This window comes from Triticum urartu, chromosome 5 (assembly GCF_003073215.2).
Source record: "Triticum urartu cultivar G1812 chromosome 5, Tu2.1, whole genome shotgun sequence".
In the NCBI taxonomy this organism is placed as follows: Eukaryota; Viridiplantae; Streptophyta; class Magnoliopsida; order Poales; family Poaceae; genus Triticum; species Triticum urartu.
Genome location: NC_053026.1, coordinates 532,606,586 through 532,634,092, shown reverse-complemented (window position 1 = coordinate 532,634,092; position 27,507 = coordinate 532,606,586). Strand labels below are relative to the sequence as shown.

The window sequence follows — 27,507 nt, the reverse complement described above, 5'->3', positions numbered from 1 at the left end:
ATGACTGCCACACACAATGCAGTGAAGAAAAACCACTACTACCTCCATCAAGTCTTCGGTCGCACCTGGGCAATCCTGTCACATCTGTATGGTGAAGAAGATCTGAAGAACATGGGTCTTAATGAAGATTTTGACTGGTCTGCACCTCCACCGAAGAAATTCAAGAAGGTCAAGGTTCCTTCTCTGGTGGCCAGCTCATATTCTTCATCGCGCGACACTGATGAACATGAAGATTTAGACGACACTGCGGCAGGCCCTACATCAACCAACGACCCCAACAACGCTGGCGCTCCTTCATCAACTTGATTATCTTCAGGGGCGTTAGTCCTCAGTTTCGATCCTTTTGGTCATTTGATGACAAAGGGGGAGAAATTTGAGTTAGTCTTCAAGCGGGTCTATTTTATCGCCCATATACAATGTTTTTTTTTCTAAGTTACAACTCTCGCGCTGATTTGTCTGAGACGAAGTTCTTCTGGTCTCTGAGGAATTTGTCCTGACTCAGGAGATAGGAATTCGCCAGTGCTGATTGCCTACACAGTGAGGAACATGATAGCCCTGAGGATTTTGGTACTCAAAATTCGGACCGTTGCTGTGCTATGCACCAGCTGTTCCAAAATATCTATCCACCTAACGGTCATATCATTGAAGGGCATTTATGTCTTATCATGTCGGGCTGCTCCCTAGGCTATAAATAGCCCCCCCTACAACCACTAGCTGGTTGAGGCTGCTCCGAGAGAAACTGACACTTGTCATTTGAGAGCAACCCATCCTCCGAGGACTTTGAGCGAAAATCATCAAGTGAGGAAAAACCAAAAATCCAAAACCCAAACACCTACAAACCCCAAGTGATTGAGCATCACTGAAGAGATTGATCCTGAGTGGATCCGACGCTTGTTACCTTTGAAGACTGTGCTTCTTCCAGACGGTTAGGCGTCATGGTCTAGAGCATCCAAGAGGAATTGTGGATCGCTGGGTGACCAAGTTTGTGAAGGTTTAGAAGTCGCCTGAAGACTTACCACGAGTGATTGGACGAGGTCTGTATGACCTTAGTTCAAGGAGAATACGGTGAGGACTGGGTGTCTTGGACTAAGTATCCTTGACTGGGTGTCCGGGACTGTGTGTCCTCGAGTTTAAATACTCAGCCGCTCCAACCAGACGTACAACTGAGACAACAGTTGGAACTGGTCTACCAAATCATTGTCTTCACCGAGCTTACTGGTTCTATTTCCTCAACTCTTTCATTTTCTCATAACTGTGTTGTATGTTTGTTCATATCTGTGTTTGAAGACTTTGACCGAAGACTTTTTCAATTTTATCGGTTCAATTTCTTCAGTCTGTTTGTCTTCATCCTGTGTTATCCTGTGATTACGCTTCCTGTACTCTGTGTCTGTCTTCATTTCATCATGATGACTATGCTTGTATTCTGTTATGTTTACCTTTGAATACTTATTCCGCTGCTAGTAGTTCTTCGCTAAGAAATTTCCTCACTAGCAAATTCCTCAGTGAATAATTTCATAAAAATCGCCTATTCACCCCCTTTAGTTGATATAACGCACTTTCAACCATCCTAGTGTGGCTAGAAGGGATCCAATGATCATCCCATATATTAATTCTCTCACTGGAACCAATTCGCCAAATGTGACCTCTTCGAAAAGTCTGTAGCCCCGCCAAGATGCTTTGCCATGTATAAGATGACCCCTTTTTGGGTCCTGCTTTAAGAAGATTCCCATCAGAAAAATATTTAGACGGCAGAACTTTGGCACATAATGTTTCAGGATGTGTTAACAGCCTCCAGCTTTGTCTTGCCAACATCGTCAAGTTAAACGCAAGGAGATCCCTAAATCCCATACCTCCCCTGACTTTTGGTATGCACATTTTCCACCATGCTACCTAGTGCATTTTCTTCTCCTCCTCTGTATCTCCCCACCAGATTTTAGTCATCCATACCGGTCCGGACAAATTTAGTGGCCACCGTTGGAGGGTAAAAAAAATGTACAGACTGAACTGGTTTTTTTAAAAGAGTTTAACCGGTGAAAATAAGATGAGGTGGCCGTACACGATTCACCGTATCTACCGCGGTGGGTGAAACAGTAATTGAGATGGAGAAAGACCGAGAGGGGGAAAGGAAGCGAGGCGACGCGCCGGGCGCTCAGTGCCACCGCCCGCAGTTTCCCCTTTGGGCTTGGGAGCTCAGCTCAGCTCACTGCGCCACTGCCGCGGACCCACACCCAATACGATCAACCAAAGAAAAGAAGCAGCTTGGGGTCCGTCCGTCTCTCCACTCTGCACGGCGGCGGCGGCGGCGATTCATGGACGCGGGCGAGCTCTTCAACCCAGGTGACCCCCATCCTTCTTGATGCCCCCGACCGGAGAAGAATGCGTCCTTTTCTGGCCAGAAATTTCGCTTTCTCCTTGCTTTGGGAGACGCCGGCCGCCTTTTCTTGACACCACCGCCTGCGGCGGTCTCCGTGCGTGCGTCAATGTGCAGACCGCGGCGGGGCGCACGGCGCCGGCTGCGACTGCGGGGACTGCGAGGAGTGGAGGCGCCACTGCTACTGGAACCACGACCACGGCGACGGCGGCACCAAGCAGTTCCTCCTCTTCGCCTCCGACGACAAAGATAATCTGGTAACAACCCCTCCCCCCCCCCCCCCCCCCCCCCCCCTCTCTCTCTCTCTCTCTTCCGCTCTCGTCGGTCGATCGATTCAGTTTACTCTGTACGTTTCGAGGATGAAGGGTCCGATTTTAGAGTTTTTTGTTGGGTGTGCTCAAGATTCCGCTGAAAAAATCCTTAATTTAATCAAAATGTTGTTGCGTGATGGATGCTAAAATCTGCCTGGGATAAGTTTGTTTCACAACATATATGTATAAAGAATGCGTACTGCAAGTGAAAAAGAAAAAAAATACTTCCAATGCTGCTAAGGTTTCCTAGAAAGGGGTTTTCAGGATTTGGGGGTGTTCATTGATAATTTCACCAGGAAAAAAATGTTTAATTTCATTCTTAGCTTTGTCGTGTGCTTGAAATAGAATTGCTTCGGGATATTTTGCTTGGAAGAACCGACTCACAACATATCAAGAGGCAGCAGGAAAACACTCTGTACATGTGTGTCAAACTAGTACGTAGTTCATACTGCAACTGAAGCTACAACTGAAGCTAGCTAGCTCTTATGGAGATTGAGAATTAGTAAAATGCTGCCTGCGTGTGAACCTCTTATGGAGACAATTACTATGCAGCTACACACCATGAGTCCACTCGTTATATCTTAATGTTCATCAAGACAATTTGGTAATTAACTCGTGTCATTTAATTTGTATGTTCCGCGCAGATGAGTCTTTGTTTTGTTTGTCCATATCCTCTGCTAGGGCATGCAATCTGAATTGTGTCTGCATTAACTGCAAATAGTGTGAAAATCAATGCGCACAAACACTGAAACCTATATCTGACTCTTAACCAAAGTGAATCTTTTGACAGTGCATACCGCGGGAGGTCACAAGCCAGCTGACAGATCTGATTCCCGACTCCGAGCCTATCAAACTTGAAACTCCTGATGGCCGCACATACAGTGTCGAATTCGCCAAGTATGTCCTCATAATTCTTACGACTGGGTGGCGGGACTTTGTGGAAGCAAATCACATACAACAAGGTGACCCCATGCTGTTCGTCTATGGTGGGAATTCAACCTTTAAGGTTCACATATTCAATTCACCCGGCCGCAACAAGTTTTTGTCCTCTTCTGAACCACCTTGTGATCATCATGTGCCGAGTGGTAAAATGGATTAGTCTTCAAGTCCGGTGTCTTCTCTATGTTTTTGTGATAATTCTAACAATTTGCTTGATGTGCAGAACAAGTGGTGCCTCATCCTGAACATGTTGATAGCTCAGCCCACTTTGGCTATACCATGTTGCCCGGGAGCTTTGTAACCAAAGCACAAGATGATAAATTGCTAGAATGGGCTAATACCATCAAGTCTGGATTTCCTCTTTTTGTGGCAGCCATGGACGAGAGCAATGTCAGCTTGAACGACTGCCATGTTGTAAGTTGGATCATGTTTTTCCGAATCATTTCTTGGTTATGTAAGTTACTCACCTTGGTTGTCTCTTTTTTGGTACATGCAGTACATACCGTTGTGGCTCGTGGGGCAGTTCAAAGAGGAGGTGGTCAAGATTGTAGCCCCTGACAAGAGTACATACGTTGTTGGAGCAAAGAAGCACAATGATGATCAAATCGTACTCCAATCTGGGTGGGATAGGTTTGTGACTGATCAGCGCATACAACAGAATGACTTCCTCATTTTCATAATTGAGGGGGGGACTCGCCTCAAAGTTCTCGTCCTTGACCCAAGCGGTAGTGAGAAAACTTTTGCCATGGGAAACTCTTCCAAAGTCCAAGAAAAGCCACCACTCCCACCTACAGTTACTAACCTGAGTTCTGAGGACAATGAAGTTGCTGACCTGAGTTCTGACGATGAAGTTATTGACCCGAGTTGTGACGATGATGAAGTTGTGGGAAAAGACACCACAGCGTCAAGGAGGGAGCAGCCGCTACGAAGTTGTCGTGCAAAAGCTGAAACGATGGCTTCAACATCCTGCCCTTCTACTAAATCAGGTCATAGTATATAAATGTCCTGTGCATTTCTTTCCATTTGCCATATTTTAGACGATCGACTTTGTGGTTGTCATATGCTCACCACAAGAAAATATGGCATGTTTTTCAGGGCGCAAAGCTGGCAACTCGAATGAAGCCGGTTTAAAAGCTCCTATGCCCAACAAGTCATACATATTATCCGAAGGGGCGAGCCTAAATAAGCAACAGGAGGAGAAAGTTAAGGAGAAGGTCCGGGCGATTGGATCTGATTTCCCTGTGTTTGTGAGGGTGATGACGGTGCACGCTGTCTGGAGGCCAATACAGCTGGTGAGTTGAGAACTTCGGATAGCACGTGCAGTATGCATAGTCCATTTCTCATCCAAAATCTCCCAAATTTAGAACCAGTTTGTCGCTGTCAGCCTGAGATTCGATCGCCATCTTGACGCACTTTTGTGTAAACAGAGATTCTGCGTGGAATATGGTTCAGCATGTCCTCTCCCGCTCCAACAAACACCTCTCCTACTTGGGATAGAGGGTAGCGATATGCAGTGGCCTAGCATGCTGGTGGTCAAAAAGTATAAGAAGGGGTGGTGGATTTCCTCGTTCTGGAGCGACCTTGTCTTGGAGGCCGGCATGGAGGCGGGAGACATCTGCCTCGTCGAACTGGCAGACAGGAGCAGCGAGAGGCTCAGGATGACGGTCCATCTGATCCGCAAGTCAGAAATGCAGCTCTAGTTAGTGTGTGTGCGGTCTGTAGTATGATGGCTTCAAACTCAGCTGATTATGCCTTCCCATGACCTGATGTTAAGCAAACTCTCTACCAAGTATGTAATGCAATCTGGGGAAACACTGAACCCTCCTTGACCCACATGTACTACTGCTGCTGCCTCTGCTGCTGCTGATTGTTTTTCTTGTTGTAGATGTAGACAGATTTTATGTTATTGCTGATTTCCGTTTCGGTAGGCCCCCTCTAAACACATCAACAGTTGTGATTACCTCATACCTCTTCATAATAAAGGGCACGACGGTCGTTTTCTGAAAGTATGTCGTCCGCATTAGGGCCAGTTTTTTTCGGCGATTCTCCCAGAATCGCCCCCCTCTCCAGCTTCTCTCAGAATCGTCACTCCATATTTTTTTTACAATCCTATCTAGTTAAGGTCTAATTAGGTAGGATTGTAAAAACATATGAAGTGGTGATTCTGGGAGAAACTGGGGAGAGGGCGATTCTGGTAGAGTCGGCCAAAAAAACTGGCCCTTAATATCTTAGATACACGGTCTGTGTACCAACGAGCGTGCCGTTACTACCACGCACAACTGGGCTGGCCCACCAGACGCTAGGCCACTTGCCATTCAAAGCAAGACATAAAAATCGTGGGAAAAAAAGGGCACACTAGGCCGGTGCCATTGGCGTTTAAAATAGCACAAACTATATAACAACACACTAGGCCGGTGCTCAAAACCAAGAGATCTCCAAAACCAATCCATCGACCCATCAATCTCTCGGGAAATAGTTCTTCTTATTCGCACTCGATCTAGCGACCTCTCGAATAATAAAGCTTGTAAAAAAACATGGGCGGCCAACTAGACTGTACATATTTGTTATGGTTAGATGAAGGGAAATAGCCTTTATGACTTCAACTTTCTATAAGTATATATATATATATATATATATATATATATATATATATATATATATATATATAAAAATATAAATTAATTGCAGGCTTCCTGCCATTGTGGAGATATTTTCTAAAATGCCAAAACGCCTCGTTCACTTGAGGCATGTGAGGAAACACCTTTGTTGTTTCTAGGCGTTTCACCAAAATGCCTAAAAAAATATTAAGGCTACTAAAAAGAACACCTCAAAATAATTTTTATGCACGCAGCCTGTCACAGAAGACAACTTGATCCAGTCGGACGTTTTTCTCTAACAACATAGGGCCATCTTAGATTTTGACATAGGGACCTCAATTTTGATGGACCGGCCCTGGAACACACAAATACCCCAGCTCTAAGGAGGAAAAACGTTCATCGATTTGAAATAAAAAATCACGAATTTGACAAAGAAGCTCGCAAAATTGAAAAAAGTTCATTGATTTAAAAAAAAGTTCATAAATTTGAAAAAAACATACAAATTAAATACTTTATTCACGGGAGGCCGCCCGACTGGGCCAATTCACTGTCATGCGCGGAAACATGGAAAAACAAAATAATAGTTTGAAGTACCTGTTTAAATTATGATTTTAACTATATTTTTCAAACATGACATGGATGCCTACCATGGGCATGCCATGGCATAAGTTCAGGTCATTTAATGAATGCCAAAAAGACACCATATTCAATGGGGACGAGACTTGCCTGCTTCCCCAGCGTGCGCCTATCCGTGCTCCCGCATACGTGGCATGATTTGATTGGAACAAAATAAGATCCGGCCCCACCCCCTTAAAATCAGGAGGGAGATGATTAGATTAGAAAGAAAAAAAGAAAAAGACATCCGTAGGATCAAGTGGGAGCACGGATGGGAGCATGGGGAGGGAGCAGGCAAGCCGTATCCATTCAATGGAGGGTGTTCGGCCGGAAGGCTCCATCTGAGAGCATGTTGTTTCCCGACATTCTTGAAATGACCCCATTTTTCCATGGCCTTGTATGACCAATTCAAGGCACCATGTCAATTTGTTTTGATTTTTGATAAATTTTGTATTTTTTTGGAGATTTCTCGGTAAAATAGACGGACAAATGGCCGGACGTGTCGCAACTTGCAATGTGTGTCAAAAATCGTTCAAATCTGACACGGATGCCTACCATGGGCATGCACATCTGTTTGCAAAATTTTTGGTTATTTCAAGTGTCCAAAAATGTCAGGTTTGAACGATTTTCAACACCGTATGCAAGTTGCGACACGTCAGACCATTTTTGGTATTTTTTGACTGAGAAAACAACAAAAAATGCAAAAATTGTCAAAAACTAAAGCAACTTGGCATGATACCGTTAATTGGTTATATAAGCTCATGGAAAAAAATTGGTGTCATTTGACGATGCCAAAAATGTGCTCCCAAACGGAGACCTCTGTCCTACCCAAACGCACTCCATTGAACATGGTATTTTTTTTGGGACATTCATGGAATGACCTCAACTTTTTTCCAGTAGGTGGGCATGCCCAAGGTAGGCATCCGTGTTAGGTTTGAAGAAAAAGTATTTAAAATCATAATTTATATAGTTACGTAAAACCGTTATTTTAATTTTCCCTATTTTTGCGAGCAACAATGGGCTGGCCTAGTCGGTCAGCCTCCTGTGAAAAATTATTTAATTCGTGAACATTTTTTCAAATCAATAAACTTTTCAATTTCACATTTTTTTATCAAATTCATGAATTTTTCAAATTGATTAACTAATTTCAATTTTGCGAACTTTTTCATCCTTGGAGCTAGGGCTAGGCATAAAAATTTAATATACGTATGATTTTAGGAGCATGTATGTGGTACAAAATTTCACTGAACTTAATTTCCTGAGAGAGAGAGAGACCCTTAATTTATACTCGCATGATTTTAGAAGGACATGTAATTTCCGCTGGACAGCTTTAGCAAACAAACCGGAATCAATTCCGTTTATTACGTGCAAACTACCTATGGGAAACCACGTTGTGAAGTCAAATGCAACCAACCAAAGCTTTCTCATCCAAAAGAAAAGTAGGCTGAGAAATTAACAATAATAAGATTAAAAGAATAGCCAACACAACAAGTGCGCTGTCCTAGTTGGTTACCGTGGGTGGAAGTAAAATCAAGAGGTATGGATTTCAAATCCTACATCATGCATATACCTTTTGAAGTTTAAAATAAATGAGCCAGGTCCAGGAGGGAGGGATTTGGATTGGTTGTGTACGTCTGCAACTAGTACGTGACACATATCAAGGAAGTTAATTTCATGTCAAATATAATGCTAATCACATAATAACACGCAAATAGTATCTCACTTAATATCTACGTGTACTTCATATACTTCCAAATTAACGTGCATTGCACGTACATATTGACTAGTGACTAGTCTCTACTACTAATAAAAGAGCAAACATTAACTTCTCTTCACGCACCCCATTAAATGTACATAGACCTATTACCACCCTATGATTAGGCCCACTAAAATCAATCTAATGGTCAACCTTAACCTCATATGTTGTTTGGGGTGCACTTAATAATTTACACACGGACGGACCATTCCACCGCAGAGGAAATCACCTCCACGCAGCTCCCAATCATCAATCACACGCAGGGAAACAAATAACTTCTCATCGATGCATCATACCATGCTGGGAGGGAACACCTGAAATCACGCATCATCAGGAAGGAAACAAAACAATTATCCCATCGCTGCTTAGTAGCACCGTCGCCCCGACCTCGCCGCCCGACAGATCCCCTCGCCCTGGGGCAGCATCGTCTGCTTCCGGAACGACGCCCTGCACCGCACCGTGGGCAGCCGTTCCTCCGTCCTCGCCTCCTCGCTATCGGCAAGTCCCTGAAGGCCTAAGGTGAGCAGAATTTATGATACATTCAATCTACTAACCGCACCATCCTGCTTGACATCAATAAAAACCAAAAAACTTGAGCCTGTATCCTGCATAAACATAACAGGCATGTTTATTCTTAATAATACTGTGTGTACATGAATGCTATTTGCCACTAATGGTAACAGGGATCATATATGCAATTTGATTCTAACTAATATGCTTTAATTCAACCCTCTTGCAGATTCTACTAATACGCAGTGGTATGTCATCTTCCAATCGCGCGGTGGCACGCATCCCCTTTCAGGATATAACCAACTCCCACTCCGTGGGTAAGTAACAGCCTACTAAGCGCTACAATTTTTCTTGAATGATGAACACTGTTATTGCTTATGCGCTAACTTTCTGTTTGTATTTATACAGACCCTAAGGAATTGAAGAGGCAGCAGGACAGAGAATACTATGCACGAAATAAAGATGCCATTCTCAAACGGCGTCGTGATGCACGCCAAAATAACGGGACTCCAAAAGCGCTGCCCAATGACCGGCAAAGTGTGCCACATACACCCCTGGCCTTGACCCAAAGTAAAAATAACCTTGTACTATTGGCTTATGTTCCGTTGTTCAGGCAACATTTTGAGACTCTGAATTATAACTATAATGTATATTAGATGTAGATCCTATGGAGCAAAAGAGGCAACTGAAAAGGGAACGGTATTCACAAAATAGGGATGACATATTAAAGAGACAACGTCAAGCCTACAGTCAGCAAAAAATTGTCTCAGGCTTCTGCAGGGACCGGTGCCCAGAAAGATCAAACACAAATATCGATGTCCACATCCATTGGTAATGACGATCAACGCATTACATACACCCCTAACTGTTGAAGCTAATTAGCTTTTTGCATCTATGTAGACCCTATAGAGCTAAGGAGGCAAAGGGACAGGGAGCGGTATGCAAAGAACATGGATGAAATATTAAGAAGAAAACGCCAATCCCATGAACAGGCAAAGACATCTATTGCCACCGTTAACAACGTTGACAATGTGTCACGCACACCAGCTACAGGACAATCAGGTGTCAGCCAGCTACAAACAATATCATTTGCAGGTTGTGTACTACCATAAAATAGTCATTGCCTTTTATTATCTCACATATTATTAAAAGATACTCCCTCCGTCCCAACATAAGTGTCTCAACTTAAATACAACTTTGCACTAAAGTTAGTATAAAGTTGAGACACTTATTTTAGGATGGAGGGAGTATATGATTATATGCACTGATGTGGTGACACCAAATTTCTTGCAGGCTTATCAAATATGCCAACTTCATCCCAATCACATGAAGGCATCCTTCCTGACAAGGACAATATTTTAGGAAACATTGATGAATCCAATTGGTTGCATAGGAATGATGCATATCAGATGGTAGAAATTGCAGGGAGACTGAGAGTTGTTGTTGTACCTCTTGGTCATGAAACGCAAACAATTTCCAATGTCACTGCAGATATTGCACCAAGTATATCATTAGGCATATGTACAGTGTAAGGAACGATATTACTATAATCAACCTCAATATTACTTATAGTGCAACCGTGTTTACCGTAATCTGGGTTCTCTTTCATTTTTAATGTATAGAGCCTCTTAATGCCTCCAATCAACCTCAGAAGTCCATGGCTGATGATAGGCGAGGAGTAGAACCGACAGCAGAGACTGCTCAAAACACTAAAAATCTGCAAGGTAGTTTTGCCGACCAGACAACTAGAACACCTATATTGTTATGTTATACTGATCTTATGATTTTCCATAGTGGGCAACGACCAGACAGCTGATCCATGTGGAATATTTGAGCCTCTTGTCCAACAAACCAATTTTCAAGGTACATTATATATACTGTCGTTCCCATTTGAATGTCTTCATCCATAAATTTGAGGAATTTATATTTTACCAACATATTGCCTACTAGATTACAGCCACTGCAGAATGGAGAAGCCGCATACCATGATCCTGATGAAGAAGCTAGAATATTTATGGATCAGGGTATGTCCATTATGTATTTTCCAACTTAGCAGCCTCAAGTGCACACTTTAGTTGTATTGAGTGATAATTTAATACATATTGTTCTTCTGTGCTAAATGTTGCTTTTGAGTCGTACCAGCTTGGACGCCAGAATGCACAAGTAGGACCCGTAGCAAATATTGATGAATTCATATACTGAAACCTACCTACAAAGCACCATGTCCTAAAAAAGGTTGCAGACTGCCTTCACTGTGGGGCTTTGCGGTTTCCATTCGAGGCACCAGGATTTTGTTGCAGAAAAGGAAAAGTCGGTATATTTACTCCAGAGGTTCCAGAAGAGTTGAAACGGTTGTTTACATGTCAAGTTGATGCGGATGCTAAATATTTCAGAGAGCATATACGATATTTCAACTCGCACTTCTCATTCACAAGTTTAGGAGTCACCCTTGATCGCCGAGTCAGCAATGCGGCAGGAACTGGAGTATATACTTTTCGTGCGTGTGGCGGTTTGTACCACGCTCTTGATGATCTGATGCCGGCTGATAATGGCCCTCCACATTTCCAACTCTATATTTATGATACAGATGAAAACTTGGTTCACGGGGCTAAGAGATCTCCAGACCTTAAGATAGATCTCATACGGAAGATTCTGTGAATACTGTTGGGGAACGTAGTAATTTCAAAAAAATTCCTACACACACGTAAGATCATGGTGATGCATAGCAACGAGAGGGGAGAGTGTTGTCTATGTACCCTCGTAGACCGTTCGCGGAAGCGTTATATCAACGCGGTTGATGTAGTCGTACGTCTTCACGTCCGACCGATCCAAGTACCGAAAGCACAGCACCTCCGAGTTCTGCACACGTTCGGCTCGTTGACGTCCTCGCCTTCTCGATCCAGCAAGAGGGGCGAAGTAGTAGATGAGTTCCGGCAGCACGACGGCGTGGTGACGGTGTTGGTGAAGAACAATCTCCGCAGGGCTTCACCTAAGCACTACGGAAACTATGACGGAGGATAAACTAGAGGGGACGGGGTTGCCGGCACACGGCTTGGTGTTTCTTGACGTGTCTTGGGTGCTAGCCCTACCCCTCTATTTATATATTGAGCCTTGGGGTCGAAACTTGGAGTAAAAGCCTCCACAAAGTCGGTTTCACCCGAAAGGCAAGAGTCCTTCTCGGACTCCAGGGCCAGACGCCAGGGTTCCCGATGTCTGGACCCAGATGCCAGGGACCCTGGCGTCTGGCCCCTGGACTCCGCAAAACTTCCTTTTGCACTTTCCAAAAACCTTGTGGGCTTTCCCCTTTGGCCCAAATAAAGTGTTCTCGTACCCAAACATTTCGGGAAACATCTGGAACCCCTTCTGGTGATTTCCGGAACCCTTCCAGTGACCAAACACTATTATCCCATATATCAAACTTTATCTCCGGACCATTCCGGAGTTCCTCGTCATGTCCGTGATCTCATCCCGGACTCCGAACAACATTCGGTCATCAACATACATAACTCATATAGTACTATATCGTCAACGAACGTTAAGCGTGCGGACCCTACGGGTTCGAGAACTATGTAGACATGACTGAGACACCTCTCTGGTCAATAACGAATAGCGGGACCTGGATGCCCATATTGGCTCCTACATATTCAATGAAGATCTTTATCGGTCAGACCGCATAACAACATACGTTGTTCCCTTTGTCATCGGTATGTTACTTGCCCGAGATTCGATCGTCGGTATCTCAATACCTAGTTCAATCTCATTACCGGCAAGTCTCTTTACTCGTTCCGTAATACATCATCCCACAACTAACTCATTAGTTGCAATGCTTGCAAGGCTTATAGTGATGTGCATTACCGAGTGGGCCCAGAGATGCCTCTCCGACAGTCGGAGTGACAAATCCTAATCTCGAAATACGCCAACCCAACAAGTACCTTTGGAGACACCTGTAGAACACCTTTATAATCACCCAGTTACGTTGTGACGTTTGGTGGCACACAAAGTGTTCCTTCGATAAACGGGAGTTGCATAATCTCATAGTCATAGGAACATGTATAAGTCATGAAGAAAGCAATAGCAACAAACAAAACGATCAAGTGCTAAGCTAACGGAATGGGTCAAGTCAATCACATCATTCTCCTAATGATGTGATCCCGTTAATCAAATGACAACTCATGTCTATGGTTAGGAAACTTAACCATCTTTGATCAACGAGCTAGTCAAGTAGAGGCATACTAGTGACACTCTGTTTGTCTATGTATTCACACATGTATTATGTTTCCGTTTAATACAATTCTAGCATGAATAATAAACATTTATCATGAAATAAGGAAATAAATAATAACTTTATTATTGCCTCTAGGGCATATTTCCTTCAGTCTCCCACTTGCACTAGAGTCAATAATCTAGATTACACAGTAATGATTCTAACACCCATGGAGCCTTGGTGCTGATCATGTTTTGCTCGTGGAAGAGGCTTATTCAACGGGTATGCAACATTCAGATCCATATGTATCTTGCAAATTTCTATGTCTCCCACCTGGACTAAATCCCGGATGGAATTGAAGCGTCTCTTGATGTGCTTGGTTCTCTTGTGAAATCTGGATTCTTTTGCCAAGGCAATTGCACCAGTATTGTCACAAAAGATTTTCATTGGACCCGATGCACTAGGTATGACACCTAGATCGGATATGAACTCCTTCATTTTCTGCTTCCGAAGCAGCTATGTACTCCGCTTCACACGTAGATCCCGCCATGACGCTTTGTTTAGAACTGCACCAACTGACAGCTCCACCGTTTAATATAAACACGTATCCGGTTTGCGATTTAAAATCATCCGGATCAGTGTCAAAGCTTGCGTCAACATAACCATTTACGATGAGCTCTTTGTCACCTCCATAAATGAGAAACATATCCTTAGTCCTTTTCAGGTATTTCAGGATGTTCTTGACCGCTGTCCAGTGATCCACTCCTGGATTACTTTGGTACCTCCCTGCTAGACTTATAGCAAGGCACACATCAGGTCTGGTACACAGCATTGCATACATGATAGAGCCTATGGCTGAAGCATAGGGAACACCTTTCATCTTCTCTCTATCTTCTGAAGTGGTCGGGCATTGAGTCTTACTCAACTTCACACCTTGTAACACAGGCAAGAACCCTTTCTTTGCTTGATCTATTTTGAACTTTTTCAAAACTTTGTCAAGGTATGTGCTTTGTGAAAGTCCAATTAAGCGTCTTGATCTATCTCTATAGATCTTGATGCCCAATATGTAAGCAGCTTCACCGAGGTCTTTCATAGAAAAACTTTTATTCAAGTATCCCTTTATGCTATCCAGAAATTCTATATCATTTCCAATTAGTAATATGTCATCCACATATAATATCAGAAATGCTACAGAGCTCCCACTCACTTTCTTGTAAATACAGGCTTCTCCAAAAGTCTGTACAAAACCAAATGCTTTGATCACAGTATCAAAGCGTTTATTCCAACTCCGAGAGGCTTGCACCGTTCATAAATGGATCGCTGGAGCTTGCACACTATTTTAGCTCCCTTTGGATCGACAAAACCTTCCGGTTGCATCATATACAACTCTTCTTCCAGAAATCCATTCAGGAATGCAGTTTTAACATCCATCTGCCAAATTTCATAATCATAAAATTCGACAATCGCTAACATGATTCGGACAGACTTAAGCATCGCTACGGGTGAGAAGGTCTCATCGTAGTCAATCCCTTGAACTTGTCGAAAACCTTTCGCAACAAGTCGAGCTTTGTAGACAGTAACATTACCATCAGCGTCAGTCTTCTTTTTGAACATCCATTTATTCTCAATTGCTTGCCGATCAATGGGCAAGTCAACCAAAGTCCACACTTTGTTGTCATACATGGATCTCATCTCAGATTTCATGGCTTCAAGCCATTTTGCGGAATCTGGGCTCACCATCGTTTCTTCATAGTTCGTAGGTTCATCATGATCCAGTAGCATGACTTCCAGAACAGGATTACCGTACCACTCTGGTGCGGATCTTACTCTGGTTGATCTACGAGGTTTAGTAATAACTTGATCTGAAGTTCCATGATCATCATCATTAACTTCCTCACTAATTGGTGTAGGTGTCACAGAAACCGGTTTCTGTGACGAACTACTTTCCAATAAGGGAGCAGGTACAGTTACCTCATCAAGTTCTACTTTCCTCCCACTCACTTCTTTCGAGAGAAACTCCTTCTCTAGAAAGGATCCATTCTTAACAACGAATGTCTTGCCTTCGGATCTGTGACAGAAGGTGTACCCAACAGTCTCCTTTGTGTATCCTATGAAGACACATTTCTCCGATTTGGGTTCGAGCTTATCAGGTTGAAGCTTTTTCACATAAGCATCGCAGCCCCAAACTTTAAGAAATGACAACTTTGGTTTCTTGCCAAACCACAGTTCATAAGGCGTCGTCTCAACGGATTTCGATGGTGCCCTATTTAACGTGAATGCGGCCGTCACTAAAGCATAACCCCAAAACGATAGTGGTAAATCAGTAAGAGACATCATAGATCGCACCATATCTAGTAAGGTACGATTACGACGTTCGGACACACCATTACGCTGTGGTGTTCCGGGTGGCGTGAGTTGCGAAACTATTCCGCTTTGTTTCAAATGTAGACCAAACTCGTAACTCAAATATTCTCCTCCACGATCAGATTGTAGAAATTCTATTTTTCTTGTTACGATGATTTTCAACTTCACTCTGAAATTCTTTGAACTTTTCAAATGTTTCAGATTTATGTTTCATTAAGTAGATATACCCATATCTGCTTAAATCATCTTTGAAGGTGAGAAAATAACGATATCCGGCACGAGCCTCAACATTCATCGGACCACATACATCTGTATGTATGATTTCCAACAAATCTGTTGCTCTCTCCATAGTACCGGAGAATGGCGTTTTAGTCATCTTGCCCATGAGGCACGGTTCGCAAGTACCAAGTGATTCATAATCAAGTGGTTCCAAAAGTCCATCAGTATGGAGTTTCTTCATGCGCTTTACACCGATATGACCTAAACGGCAGTGCCACAAATAAGTTGCACTATCATTATCAACTCTGCATCTTTTGGCTTCAACATTATGAATATGTGTATCACTACTATCGAGATTCATCAAAAATAGACCACTCTTCAACGGTGCATGACCATAAAAGATATTACTCATATAAATAGAACAACCATTATTCTCCGATTTAAATGAATAACCGTCTCGCATCAAACAAGATCCAGATATAATGTTCATGCTCAACGCTGGCACCAAATAACAATGATTTAGGTCTAAAACTAATCCCGAAGGTAGATGTAGAGGTAGCGTGCCGACCGCGATCACATCAACTTTAGAACCATTTCCCACGCGCATCGTCACCTCGTCCTTGGCCAGTGTTCGCTTAATCCGTAGTTCCTGTTTCGAGTTGCAAATATTAGCAACGGAACTAGTATTAAATACCCAGGTGCTACTGCGAGCTCTAGTAAGGTACACATCAATAACATGTATATCACATATACCTTTGTTCACCTTGCCATACTTCTTATCCGCCAAATACTTGGGGCAGTTCCGCTTCCAGTGACCAGTCTGCTTGCAGTAGAAGCACTCAGTTTCAGGCTTAGGTCCAGACTTGGGTTTCTTCTCCTGAGCAGCAACTTGTTTGTTGTTCTTCTTGAAGTTCCCCTTCTTCTTCCCTTTGCCCTTTTTCTTGAAACTGGCGGTCTTATTGACCATCAACACTTGATGCTCCTTCTTGATTTCTACATCCGCAGCCTTTAGCATTGCGAAGAGCTCGGGAATCGTCTTATCCATCCCTTGCATGTTATAGTTCATCACGAAGCTCTTGTAGCTTGGTGGCAGTGATTGAAGAACTCTGTCAATGATACTATCAACAGGAAGATTAACTCCCAGTTGAGTCAAGTGATTATGATACCCAGACATTTTGAGTATATGTTCACTGACAGAACTATTCTCCTCCATCTTGCAGCTATAGAACTTATTGGAGACTTCATATCTCTCAATCCAGGCATTTGCTTGAAATATTAACTTCAACTCCTGGAACATCTCATATGCTCCATGACGTTCAAAACGTCGTTGAAGACCCGGTTCTAAGCCGTAAAGCATGGCACACTGAACTATCGAGTAGTCATCAGCTTTGCTCTGCCAGATGTTCATAACATCTGGTGTTGCTCCTGCAGCAGGCTTGGCACTTAGCGATGCTTCCAGGACGTAATTCTTCTGTGCAGCAATGAGGATAATCCTCAAGTTATGGACCCAATCTGTGTAATTGCTACCATCATCTTTCAACTTTGCTTTCTCAAGGAACGCATTAAAATTCAACGGAACAACAGCACGGGCCATCTATCTACAATCAACATAGACAAGCAAAATACTATCATGTACTAAGTTCATGATAAATTTAAGTTCAATTAATCATATTACTTAAGAACTCCCACTTAGAAAGACATCCCTCTAATCTTCTAAGTGATCACGTGATCCAAATCAACTAAACCATAACCGATCATCACGTGAAATGGAGTAGCTTTTAGTGGTGAACATCAATATGTTGATCATATCTACTATATGATTCACGCTCGACCTTTCAGTCTTAGTGTTCCGAGGCCATATCTGCATATGCTAGGCTTGTCAAGTTTAACCTGAGTATTCTGCGTGTGCAAAAACTAGCTTGCACCCGTTGTAGATGGACGTAGAGCTTAGCACACCCGATCATCACGTGGTGTCTGGGCACGACGAACTTTGGCAATGGTGCATACTCAGGGAGAACACTTTTATCTTGAAATTTAGTGAGAGATCATCTTATAATGCTACCGTCAATCAAAGCAAGATAAGATGCATAAAAGATAAACATCACATGCAATCAATATAAGTGATATGATATGGCCATCATCATCTTGTGCTTGTGATCTCCATCTCCGAAGCACCTTCATGATCACCATCGTCACCGGCGCGACACCTTGATCTCCATCGTAGCATCATTGTCGTCTCGCCAATCTTATGCTTCCACGACTATCGCTACCGCTTAGTGATAAAGTAAAGCATTACAGGGCGATTGCATTGCATACAATAAAGCGACAACCATATGGCTCCTGTCAGTTGCCGATAACTCGGTTAGAAAACATGATCATCTCATACAATAAAATTTAGCATCATTTCTTGACCATATCACATCACAACAGGCCCTGCAAAAACAAGTTAGACGTCCTCTACTTTGTTGTTGCAAGTTTTACGTGGCTGCTACGGGTTGAGCAAGAACCGTTCTTACCTATGCATCAAAACCACAACGATAGTTTGTCAAGTTGATGCTGTTTTAACCTTCGCAAGGATCGGGCGTAGCCACACTTGGTTCAACTAAAGTTGGAGAAATTGACACCCGCCAGCCACCTGTGTGCAAAGCACGTTGGTAGAACTAGTCTCGCGTAAGCGTACGCGTAATGTCGGTCCGGGCCACTTCATCCAACAATATCGTCGAACCAAAGTATGACATGCCGGTAAGCAGTATGACTTATATCACCCACAACTCACTTGTGTTCTACTCGTGCATATAACATCAACGCATAAAACCTGGCTCGGATGCCACTGTTGGGGAACATAGTAATTTCAAAAAAAATCCTACGCACACGCAAGATCATGGTGATGCATAGCAACGAGAGGGGAGAGTGTTGTCTACGTACCCTCGTAGACCGTTCGCGGAAGCATTATATCAACGCGATTGATGTAGTCGTACGTCTTCACGTCCGATCGATCCAAGTACCGAAAGCACGGCACCTCCGAGTTCTGCACACGTTCGGCTCGTTGACGTCCTCGCCTTCTTGATCTAGCAAGAGGGGCGAAGTAGTAGATGAGTTCCGGCAGCACGACGGTGTGGTGACGGTGTTGGTGAAGAACAATCTCCGCAGGTCTTCGCCTAAGTACTACGAAAACTATGACGGAGGATAAACTAGAGGGGACGGGGTTGCCGGCACACGGCTTGGTGTTTCTTGATGTGTCTTGGGTGCTAGCCCTACCCCTCTATTTATATGTTGAGCCTTGGGGTCGAAACTTGGAGTAAAAGCCTCCACAAAGTCGGTTTCACCCGAAAGGCAAGAGTCCTTCTCGGACTCCAGGGCCAGACGCCAGGGTTCCCGGCGTCTGGACCCAGACGCCAGGGACCCTGGCGTCTGGCCCCTGGACTCCGCAAAACTTCCTTTTGCACTTTCCAAAAACCTTGTGGTCTTTCCCCTTTGGCCCAAATAAAGTGTTCTCGTACCCAAACATTTCGGGAAACATCCGGAACCCCTTCCGGTGATTTCCGAAACCCTTCCGGTGACCAAACACTATTATCCCATATATCAAACTTTATCTCCGGACCATTCCGGAGTTCCTCGTCATGTCCGTGATCTCATCCCGGACTCCGAACAACATTCGGTCATCAACATACATAACTCATATAGTACTATATCGTCAATGAACGTTAAGCGTGCGGACCCTACGGGTTTGAGAACTATGTAGACATGATCGAGACACCTCTCTGGTCAATAACCAATAGCGGGACCTGGATGCCCATATTGGCTCCTACATATTCTATGAACATCTTTATCGGTCAGACCACATAACAACATACGTTGTTCCCTTTGTCATCGGTATGTTACTTGCCCGAGATTCGATCGTCGGTATCTCAATACCTAGTTCAATCTCGTTACCGGCAAGTCTCTTTACTCGTTCCGTAATACATCATCCCGCAACCAACTCATTAGTTGCAATGCTTGCAAGGCTTATAGTGATGTGCATTACCGAGTGGGCCCAGAGATACCTCTCCGACAATCGGAGTGACAAATCCTAATCTCGAAATACGCCAACCCAACAAGTACCTTTGGAGACACCTATAGAGCACCTTTATAATCACTCAGTTACGTTGTGACGTTTGGTGGCACACAAAGTATTCCTCCGGTAAACGGGAGTTGCATAATCTCATAGTCATAGGAACATGTATAAGTCATGAAGAAAGCAATAGCAACAAACTAAACGATCAAGTGCTAATCTAATGGAATGGGTCAAGTCAATCACATCATTCTCCTAATGATGTGATCCCGTTAATCAAATGACAACTCATGTCTATGGTTAGGAATCTTAACCATCTTTGATCAACGAGCTAGTCAAGTAGAGGCATACTAGTGACACTCTGTTTGTCTATGTATTCACACATGTATTATGTTTCCGGTTAATACAATTCTAGCATGAATAATAAACATTTATCATGAAATAAGGAAATAAATAATAACTTTATCATTGCCTCTAGGCATATTTCCTTCACCATCATCCCCCTCCTGGGGTTTGTCCCACGGAGCTCCGACGGCGGCGAGGAGAGGGGCGGTGGTGGCTCAAAGCCCTAGATAGGATTGGGAGGGAGGGGGTTGTTGCGTAATTATTCCAGATGAAAAATCTAGGATTATGACTTAGAGGCATGAATGCGTGGCCAACCTCTAGTCCTAAATGGTTGATAAAGTTCATAGCATACTTTCCTATCAACATGTAGTTGTTCCACGGACCAGGTCTTTTAGTTACATTTTGATCCATATTTGAGGATGCTCTTGAGTTCTTGCATTTTTACATATATATCTTCCCATAACTGGTTATCTTGGTACTAATCATTGCATTTTTAACATGTATATCTTCCAATAGCTTGTTATCTTGGTATTAATCGTCCTACTCGTCTCCCAGTCTATTTCCTTATTAAAAGAAATGGGTTTCAATAAGAAAGCAATGGCAAAGATTGTTTGTTGTTCTCCGGAAATTGTTTGCTTCAGATGTGGAGAATGCCCTTAAAAATAAAATCGACTTTCTTATTGACTTTGGTATTTTCGAGTGTCATCTTCCTTCTATCATTAAGAAGTACCTACAGCTTTTATTGTTGGACATAAAATCACACACTGCTTCCCAGGTATGACAACAAAAATTGGCTTTACTGCAAAGGCTTAGTCAATGCAGTTGATATGTGTATTGTTTTTTATAACTTGTAAAAATGACGTTAACTCATTGCTCATCTAGCTGGGAATAGAGACATGAGTTGACTCCTCTACAGTCAAGCAAAGGTGGTTAATTTCTGGACTTAGATCAAGAGCAGACTATGTTACCATGTCTTGTTACACAGCTTTATGATTTCCATCTGGATCTGGGGAGACTGTTTTACGGATGGGAAGCCACTTCTCAACTCTTCGACATTCAGAAGGTACATTGGTTGATCGTGTTTTTCTTTACTCATTGTTAGAATACCAGTTTGTCGCGATGGGGAGTACTTATGCAATCGAGATAACAGACGCCTCAAATTTTCACCATGCAAAGAAGTTCTTCAGTAGTACTCATGTCTGACTTTGTATATCAGTAGAGCCCCCAAATCCGAACTGCATTTAGATACTGGTTTCCACTTTCTAGTGTTCTTCTGGCCTCATATTTGCAGACATTTCAATGTTTTTTGTTTTAGTTTTCTCAACCAGCGTGTATTTTCGGTGTCATTTAATGCACAAATATACCTATTAGGCGTGTATGTTAATTTGTTTTGGCATATTATTTTTTCAGGTCTTATATGATAAAGTTTGGTTTGCAACTTGAGAAAAAAGGAAGTATGCTCTCTAACTTTTGCATGAATAATTGAATACCAGCACGAATTATTGGATGGCCGCGGCACCATTCTTTCTCTAGGAAAATTTCGGATCTTGTCCATTGGGATATCCCCTTGAGATCAGATTGAGGAACTGAAGGCCAAACCCGACACCATTTGATGACAGAGACCAACTATTGAAATATTTCCTCTGTTTCTATCCATATGTTAAGCTGCACTTGCCTGTATCAGCAAGAGCACCGCGTCAGCAGCAAAGCCCAACTCCTGTGCTTGGCATCCATCCCGAGAAGAAGGTTCTCACATCTGGTGCTTCGCCAACCGACAGGAGCAGAAACTCTGCTCTGTTGTTGTAGCCTGTAGGGGATTGGTATGCGCTTCTTGTCGAGGCATCAGAAGCCAGAGGAGGCGAATGTTGCAAGGTCGATTTCGTCGCGGATGCCTTTTTTGTAACAGTTTTATTCTTTTGTACTTACTATATACATGGGCATACACAATTCTTTCAATCTGTGATCTCTTACTTTTTCTATTCTGCCAACTCTTATTTCCAACTATCCATGTATAATGTTCTGGAAACTCTCTGTACAGCCATTTCCGTGCTTCTGGAAACTTCTGGTTCATCTAAAAGTACTCGGTAAGCATGGACTTGGAAGAAGATGGCCGAGCGACAACATCTTCCAGATTTTCACACGCTTTAAATGCAACCGTATGCATGTTTGACAAATGAAGCTGGAGCTGTAGCACAGATGGACTGACACCAAACATTTTAAAACCAAAAATCCTATAAATAGCTTCTGGAGGAGATACATAGCGTGCATCCCTATACTGTCGGATTTCATTGATGATATCCTGCTCGAATGCAAATGATGTTCGATCATGCCCTTTATTGATGTACTTGAACAAGTACTTGACTGCCTTAATGCTCGAGCATGCTTCGACATTAATGTGGCAGTTTTATGTCATAAGTAGATAAGGGTTGTAAGGGACTACCCATCTATTGTCCAAATCAGCTCATCTGATCCGAACCCTCCACCCGTTGCCCCTCCTTCTATATATGGGATATGATTCTTTTCCTTGCTGTGTGGCATCGCAAAAATCTCACGGGTAATGATATCGGCACTGTCCCTCAATCATGCAAGGACAACTTTTTTTGAGCTCACCACAAGGTCCGTGTAGCATGTGTTTGACGACCAGATCATGTAGAACGGGGTGTTTCTCTTTGTCAGGTATCTCTACAGATATCACCTGATCATAGTCATCTAGGGTCACTAACTTGCTTTTTGCTTTCATGATTAGAAGTATATTCTCATGAGGGAGGCCTCGTTTCTAAAACTCCGTGACATGTACATAAGCTGCTACTTCTCCGAAATGCTTACCCTTAGTCAGTAAGTTCATCATATGTCGTTGTTTAGCACTGTATACTCTTGCCACCGGGTCTGGACGGTCTTGTGGTAGTTGTCCAGGCAACAGTTCCTCTATTATCTCTACCTAATAGGGATTGCAAGTCATCATAATAAAATAATCTGGTTTGCCCCACCGCTGGACAATTGCCATTGCATCCAGGAATCTCCGTTGCATGTCGCGATCACCACCAAGAAATGTATGTGGAAGCACGATTCTTTTGCCAATCCGATCACCGCGTGACTCGCCAGCAACAACGGTGTCACCAAGACCCTGTAGTAGTAACCAATGTTACAGAAAAACATGGAACATGTATATTGTCGTTGCATTATAATGTGTTAGAATAAACACAAGCACGTTACCTGGTAGAGGTCGCTGCGTATAACCTTCTGATTTTTTGGCTTCGAGTACCAGTCAAGCCTCATAGACTCAATCTTGATATACCTGTCAACGGCCCACTGTTGGAAAAGGCGCCCCCCGAACAAGATGATGTTTAAAAGTTTCTTCATGACCTGCAGCTTGAAGCAGTAGTACCCCCTTACACTAACAAATTTCCTGGATTGTGTTGCATTCACCTCATTGTCACCAAAATCCTCATCAGGGTTATCCTCGTTGTCCTCTACAAGATTGACAACATAAATATCAGTGTGCTGGCTGGACTCATAATGATTGACACAATAAGAATTGAAGAATAAGAAATGATGACCGATACCTGCAGGCAAATCAGTGGCATGGTCTTCATGTGCTACAAAATTCCCAACTAAGTTTACATTAATAAATAGCAAGCCTAACCCTTGTTAATGAACACATACCTGTATGTATATGAATGTCTTGGTTTCCTTGTGGTGTAGTATTATCCAATGAATGATGGGTCCTGTCGGGTGGACCAACATATGGCATCCAACGATTCCAACCAATCTCCCCACGTGGGAAGAATAGGGGATAAGACAATGGGTCATAGCACCCATAGTATGCTCTAATATACAGGGGCCATTCTCCTTTTTTCCATGCATGACAACACTCCTGTCAAAGCAATTTTGTGGGCCGCTCCCTTCAACCCATATCGCTGCCACCCGAGAATTCGTTGGGGCATTGTACCTTCGTTGATCCAGCTTGATATCCATGTTTAGTGAGATCCTATACTCATCTAGATTTGGAACAGACCCAAGGCTCTTGAAAGCTTGCGCATAATAAGGGTTAGGCTCTAGTATTTGAAGGAAATATGCCCTAGAGGCAATAATAATGTTATTATTTATTTCCTTATTTCATGATAAATGTTTATTATTCATGCTAGAATTGTATTAAACAGAAACATAATACATGTGTGAATACATAGACAAACAGAGTGTCACTAGTATGCCTCTACTTGACTAGCTCGTTGATCAAAGATGGTTAAGTTTCCTAACCATAGACATGAGTTGTCATTTGTTTAACGGGATCACATCATTAGTAGAATGATGTGATTGACTTGACCCATTCCGTTAGCTTAGCACTTGATCGTTTAGTTTGTTGCTATTGCTTTCTTCATGACTTATACATGTTCCTATGACTATGAGATTATGCAACTCCCGTTTACCGGAGGAACACTTTGTGAACCAGCAAACGTCACAACGTAACTGGGTGATTATAAAGGTGCTCTATAGGTGTCTCCAAAGGTACTTGTTGGGTTGGCGTATTTCGAGATTAGGATTTGTCACTCCGATTGTCGAAGAGGTATCTCTGGGCCTACTCGGTAATGCACATCACTATAAGCCTTGCAAGCATTACAACTAATGAGTTAGTTGCGGGATGATGTATTACGGAACGAGTAAAGAGACTTGCCGGTAACGAGATTGAACTAGGTATTGAGATACCGACGATCGAATCTCGGGCAAGTAACATACCGATGACAAAGGGAACAACGTATGTTGTTATGCGGTCTGACCGATAAAGATCTTCGTAGAATATGTAGGAGCCAATATGGGCATCCAGGTCCCGCTATTGGTTATTGACAAGAGAGGTGTCTCGGTCATGTCTACATAGTTCTCAAACCCGTAGGGTCCGCACGCTTGACGTTCGTTGATGATATAGTACTATGAGTTATGTATGTTGGTGATCGAATGTTGTTCGGAGTTTCGGATGAGATCACAAATATGATGAGGAACTCCGGAATGGTCCGGAAGTAAAGATTGATATGTGGATAGTAGTGTTTGATCTCCGGAAGGGTTCCGGAATTCATCAGAAGGGGTTCCGGATGTTTCCTGAAATGTTTGGGTACGAGAACACTTTATCTGGGCCAAAGGGGAAAGCCCATGAGGTTTTTGGAAAGCGCAAAAGGAAGTTTTGCGGAGTCCAGGGGCCAGACGCCAGGGTCCCTGGCGTCTAGGTCCAGACGCCGGGAACCCTCACGTCTGGCCCTGTAGTCCGAGAAGGACTCTTGCCTTTAGGGTGAAACCGACTTTGTGGAGGCTTTTACTCCAAGTTTCGACCCCAAGGCTCAACATATAAATAGAGGGACAGGGCTAGCACCCAAGACACATCAAGAAACACCAAGCCGTGTGCTGGCAACCCCGTCCCCTCTAGTTTGTCCTTCGTCATAGTTTTTGTAGTGCTTAGGCGAAGCCCTGCGGAGATTGTTCTTCACCAACACCATCACCACACCGTCGTGCTGCCAGAACTCATCTACTACTTCGCCCCTCTTGCTGGATCAAGAAGGCGAGGACGTCACCGAGCCGAGCGTGTGCAGAACTCGGAGGTGCCGTGCTTTCGGTACTTGGATCGGTCGGATCGTGAAGACGTACGACTACATCAACCGCGTTGATATAACGCTTCCGCGAACGGTCTACGAGGGTATGTAGACAACACTCTCCACTCTCGTTGCTATGCATCACCATGATCCTGTGTGTGCGTAGGATTTTTTTTGAAATTACTATGTTTCCCAACAGTGGCATCCGCGATATAAGTCATACTGCTTACCAGCATGTCATACTTTGGTTCGGCGGTATTGTTGGATGAAGCGGCCCGGACCGACATTACGTGTACGCTTACGCGAGACTAGTTCCACCGACGTGCTTTGCACACAGGTGGCTGGCGGGTGTCCGTTTCTCCAACTTTAGTTGAACCGAGTGTGGCTACGCCCGGTCTTTGAGAAGGTTAAAACAGCACCAACTTGACGAACTATAATCGTGGTTGATGACCCACAAGTATAGGGGATCTATCGTAGTCCTTTCGATAAGTAAGAGTGTCGAACCCAACGAGGAGCAGAAGGAAATGATAAGCGGTTTTCAGCAAGGTATTCTCTGCAAGTACTGAAATAAGTGGTAACAGATAGTTTTGTGATAAGACAAATTGTAGCGAGCAACAAGTAACAAAAGTAAATAAAGTGCAGCAAGGTGGCCCAATCCTTTTGTAGCAAAGGACAAGCCGGAACAAACTCTTATAATAGGAAAAGCGCTCCCGAGGACACATGGGAATATCGTCAAGCTAGTTTTCATCACGTTCATATGATTCGCGTTCGATACTTTGATAATTTGATATGTGGGTGGACCGGTGCTTGGTGCTTTTCTTACTTGAACAAGTATCCCACTTATGATTAACCTCTATTGCAAGCATCCGCAACTACAACAAAAGTATTAAGGTAAACCTAACCATAGCATGAAACATGTGGATCCAAATAAGCCCCTTACGAAGCAACACATAAACTAGGGTTTAAGCTTCTGTCACTCTAGCAACCCATCATCTACTTATTACTTCCCAATGCCTTCCTCCAGGCCCAAATAATGGTGAAGTGTTATGTAGTCGACGTTCACATAACACCACTAGAGGCTAGACAACATACATCTTATCAAAATATCAAATGAATACCAAATTCACATGACTACTCATAGCAAGACTTCTCCCTTGTCCTCGGGAACAAATGTAATTACTCACAAAGCATATTCATGTTCATAATCAGAGGGGTAATAATATGCATATAGGATCTGAACATATGATCTTCCACCAAATAAACCAACTTGCATCAACTACAAGGAGTAATCAACACTACTAGCAACCTACTAACACCAATCCCGGACTTTGAGACAAGAATTGGATACAAGAGATGAACTAGGGTTTGGAGATGAGATGGTGCTGGTGAAGATGTTCATGGAGATTGCCCTCTCCCGATGAGAGGAGCGTTGGTGATGATGATGGTGATGATTTCCCCCTCCCGGAGGGAAGTATCTCCGGCAGAACAACTCTGCCGGAGCTCTAGATTGGTTCCGCCAAGGTTCCGCCTCGTGGCGGCGGAGTCTCGTCCCGAAAAGTTCCTCTGATTTTTTTCTCATCGAAAGACTTCATATAGGAGAAGATGGACGTCGAAGAGCCACCAGGGGGCCCACGAGGTAGGGGGCGCGC

At 43.3% G+C, this 27,507-nt stretch overlaps 1 protein-coding gene and 1 long non-coding RNA gene across 3 annotated transcripts; one reads left to right on the top strand and one right to left on the bottom strand.

The window, feature by feature from the left end:
• Positions 1 to 2,099: 2,099 nt before the first annotated feature.
• LOC125556615 (B3 domain-containing protein Os03g0620400-like) lies at positions 2,100 to 5,493 on the top strand. Its single transcript, XM_048719307.1, has 7 exons — positions 2,100 to 2,337; positions 2,489 to 2,628; positions 3,473 to 3,767; positions 3,845 to 4,035; positions 4,118 to 4,607; positions 4,717 to 4,913; positions 5,049 to 5,493. The coding sequence occupies exons 1-7, from the start codon at positions 2,100 to 2,102 to the stop codon at positions 5,319 to 5,321; spliced, it is 1,824 nt and encodes a 607-aa protein (XP_048575264.1). The 3' UTR covers positions 5,322 to 5,493.
• A 3,542-nt stretch (positions 5,494 to 9,035) lies between these two features.
• Positions 9,036 to 10,756, bottom strand: LOC125556614. 2 transcript variants are annotated; one of them, XR_007305148.1, is made up of 3 exons: positions 10,687 to 10,756; positions 10,549 to 10,584; positions 9,036 to 9,103 (listed from the first exon to the last, which is right to left on the bottom strand). It is a non-coding gene; the product is annotated as an uncharacterized LOC125556614 (long non-coding RNA). The 2 variants fall into 2 exon arrangements; XR_007305149.1 differs by having other exon boundaries at positions 9,043 to 9,152; positions 10,687 to 10,749.
• Between the last annotated feature and the right edge of the window lie 16,751 nt (positions 10,757 to 27,507).

What these genes read in the sequence shown, in the direction of transcription:
- LOC125556615 (XM_048719307.1), top strand. Translation starts at nt 2,100, where the DNA reads ATGGAGAAAGACCGAGAGGGGGAAAGGAAGCGAGGCGACGCGCCGGGC. An exon ending in CTGCCCTTCTACTAAATCAG is followed by an intron (nt 4,608 to 4,716) that starts GTCATAGTATAT and finishes CATGTTTTTCAG; the next exon opens with GGCGCAAAGCTGGCAACTCG. An exon ending in TCTGGAGGCCAATACAGCTG is followed by an intron (nt 4,914 to 5,048) that starts GTGAGTTGAGAA and finishes TTGTGTAAACAG; the next exon opens with AGATTCTGCGTGGAATATGG.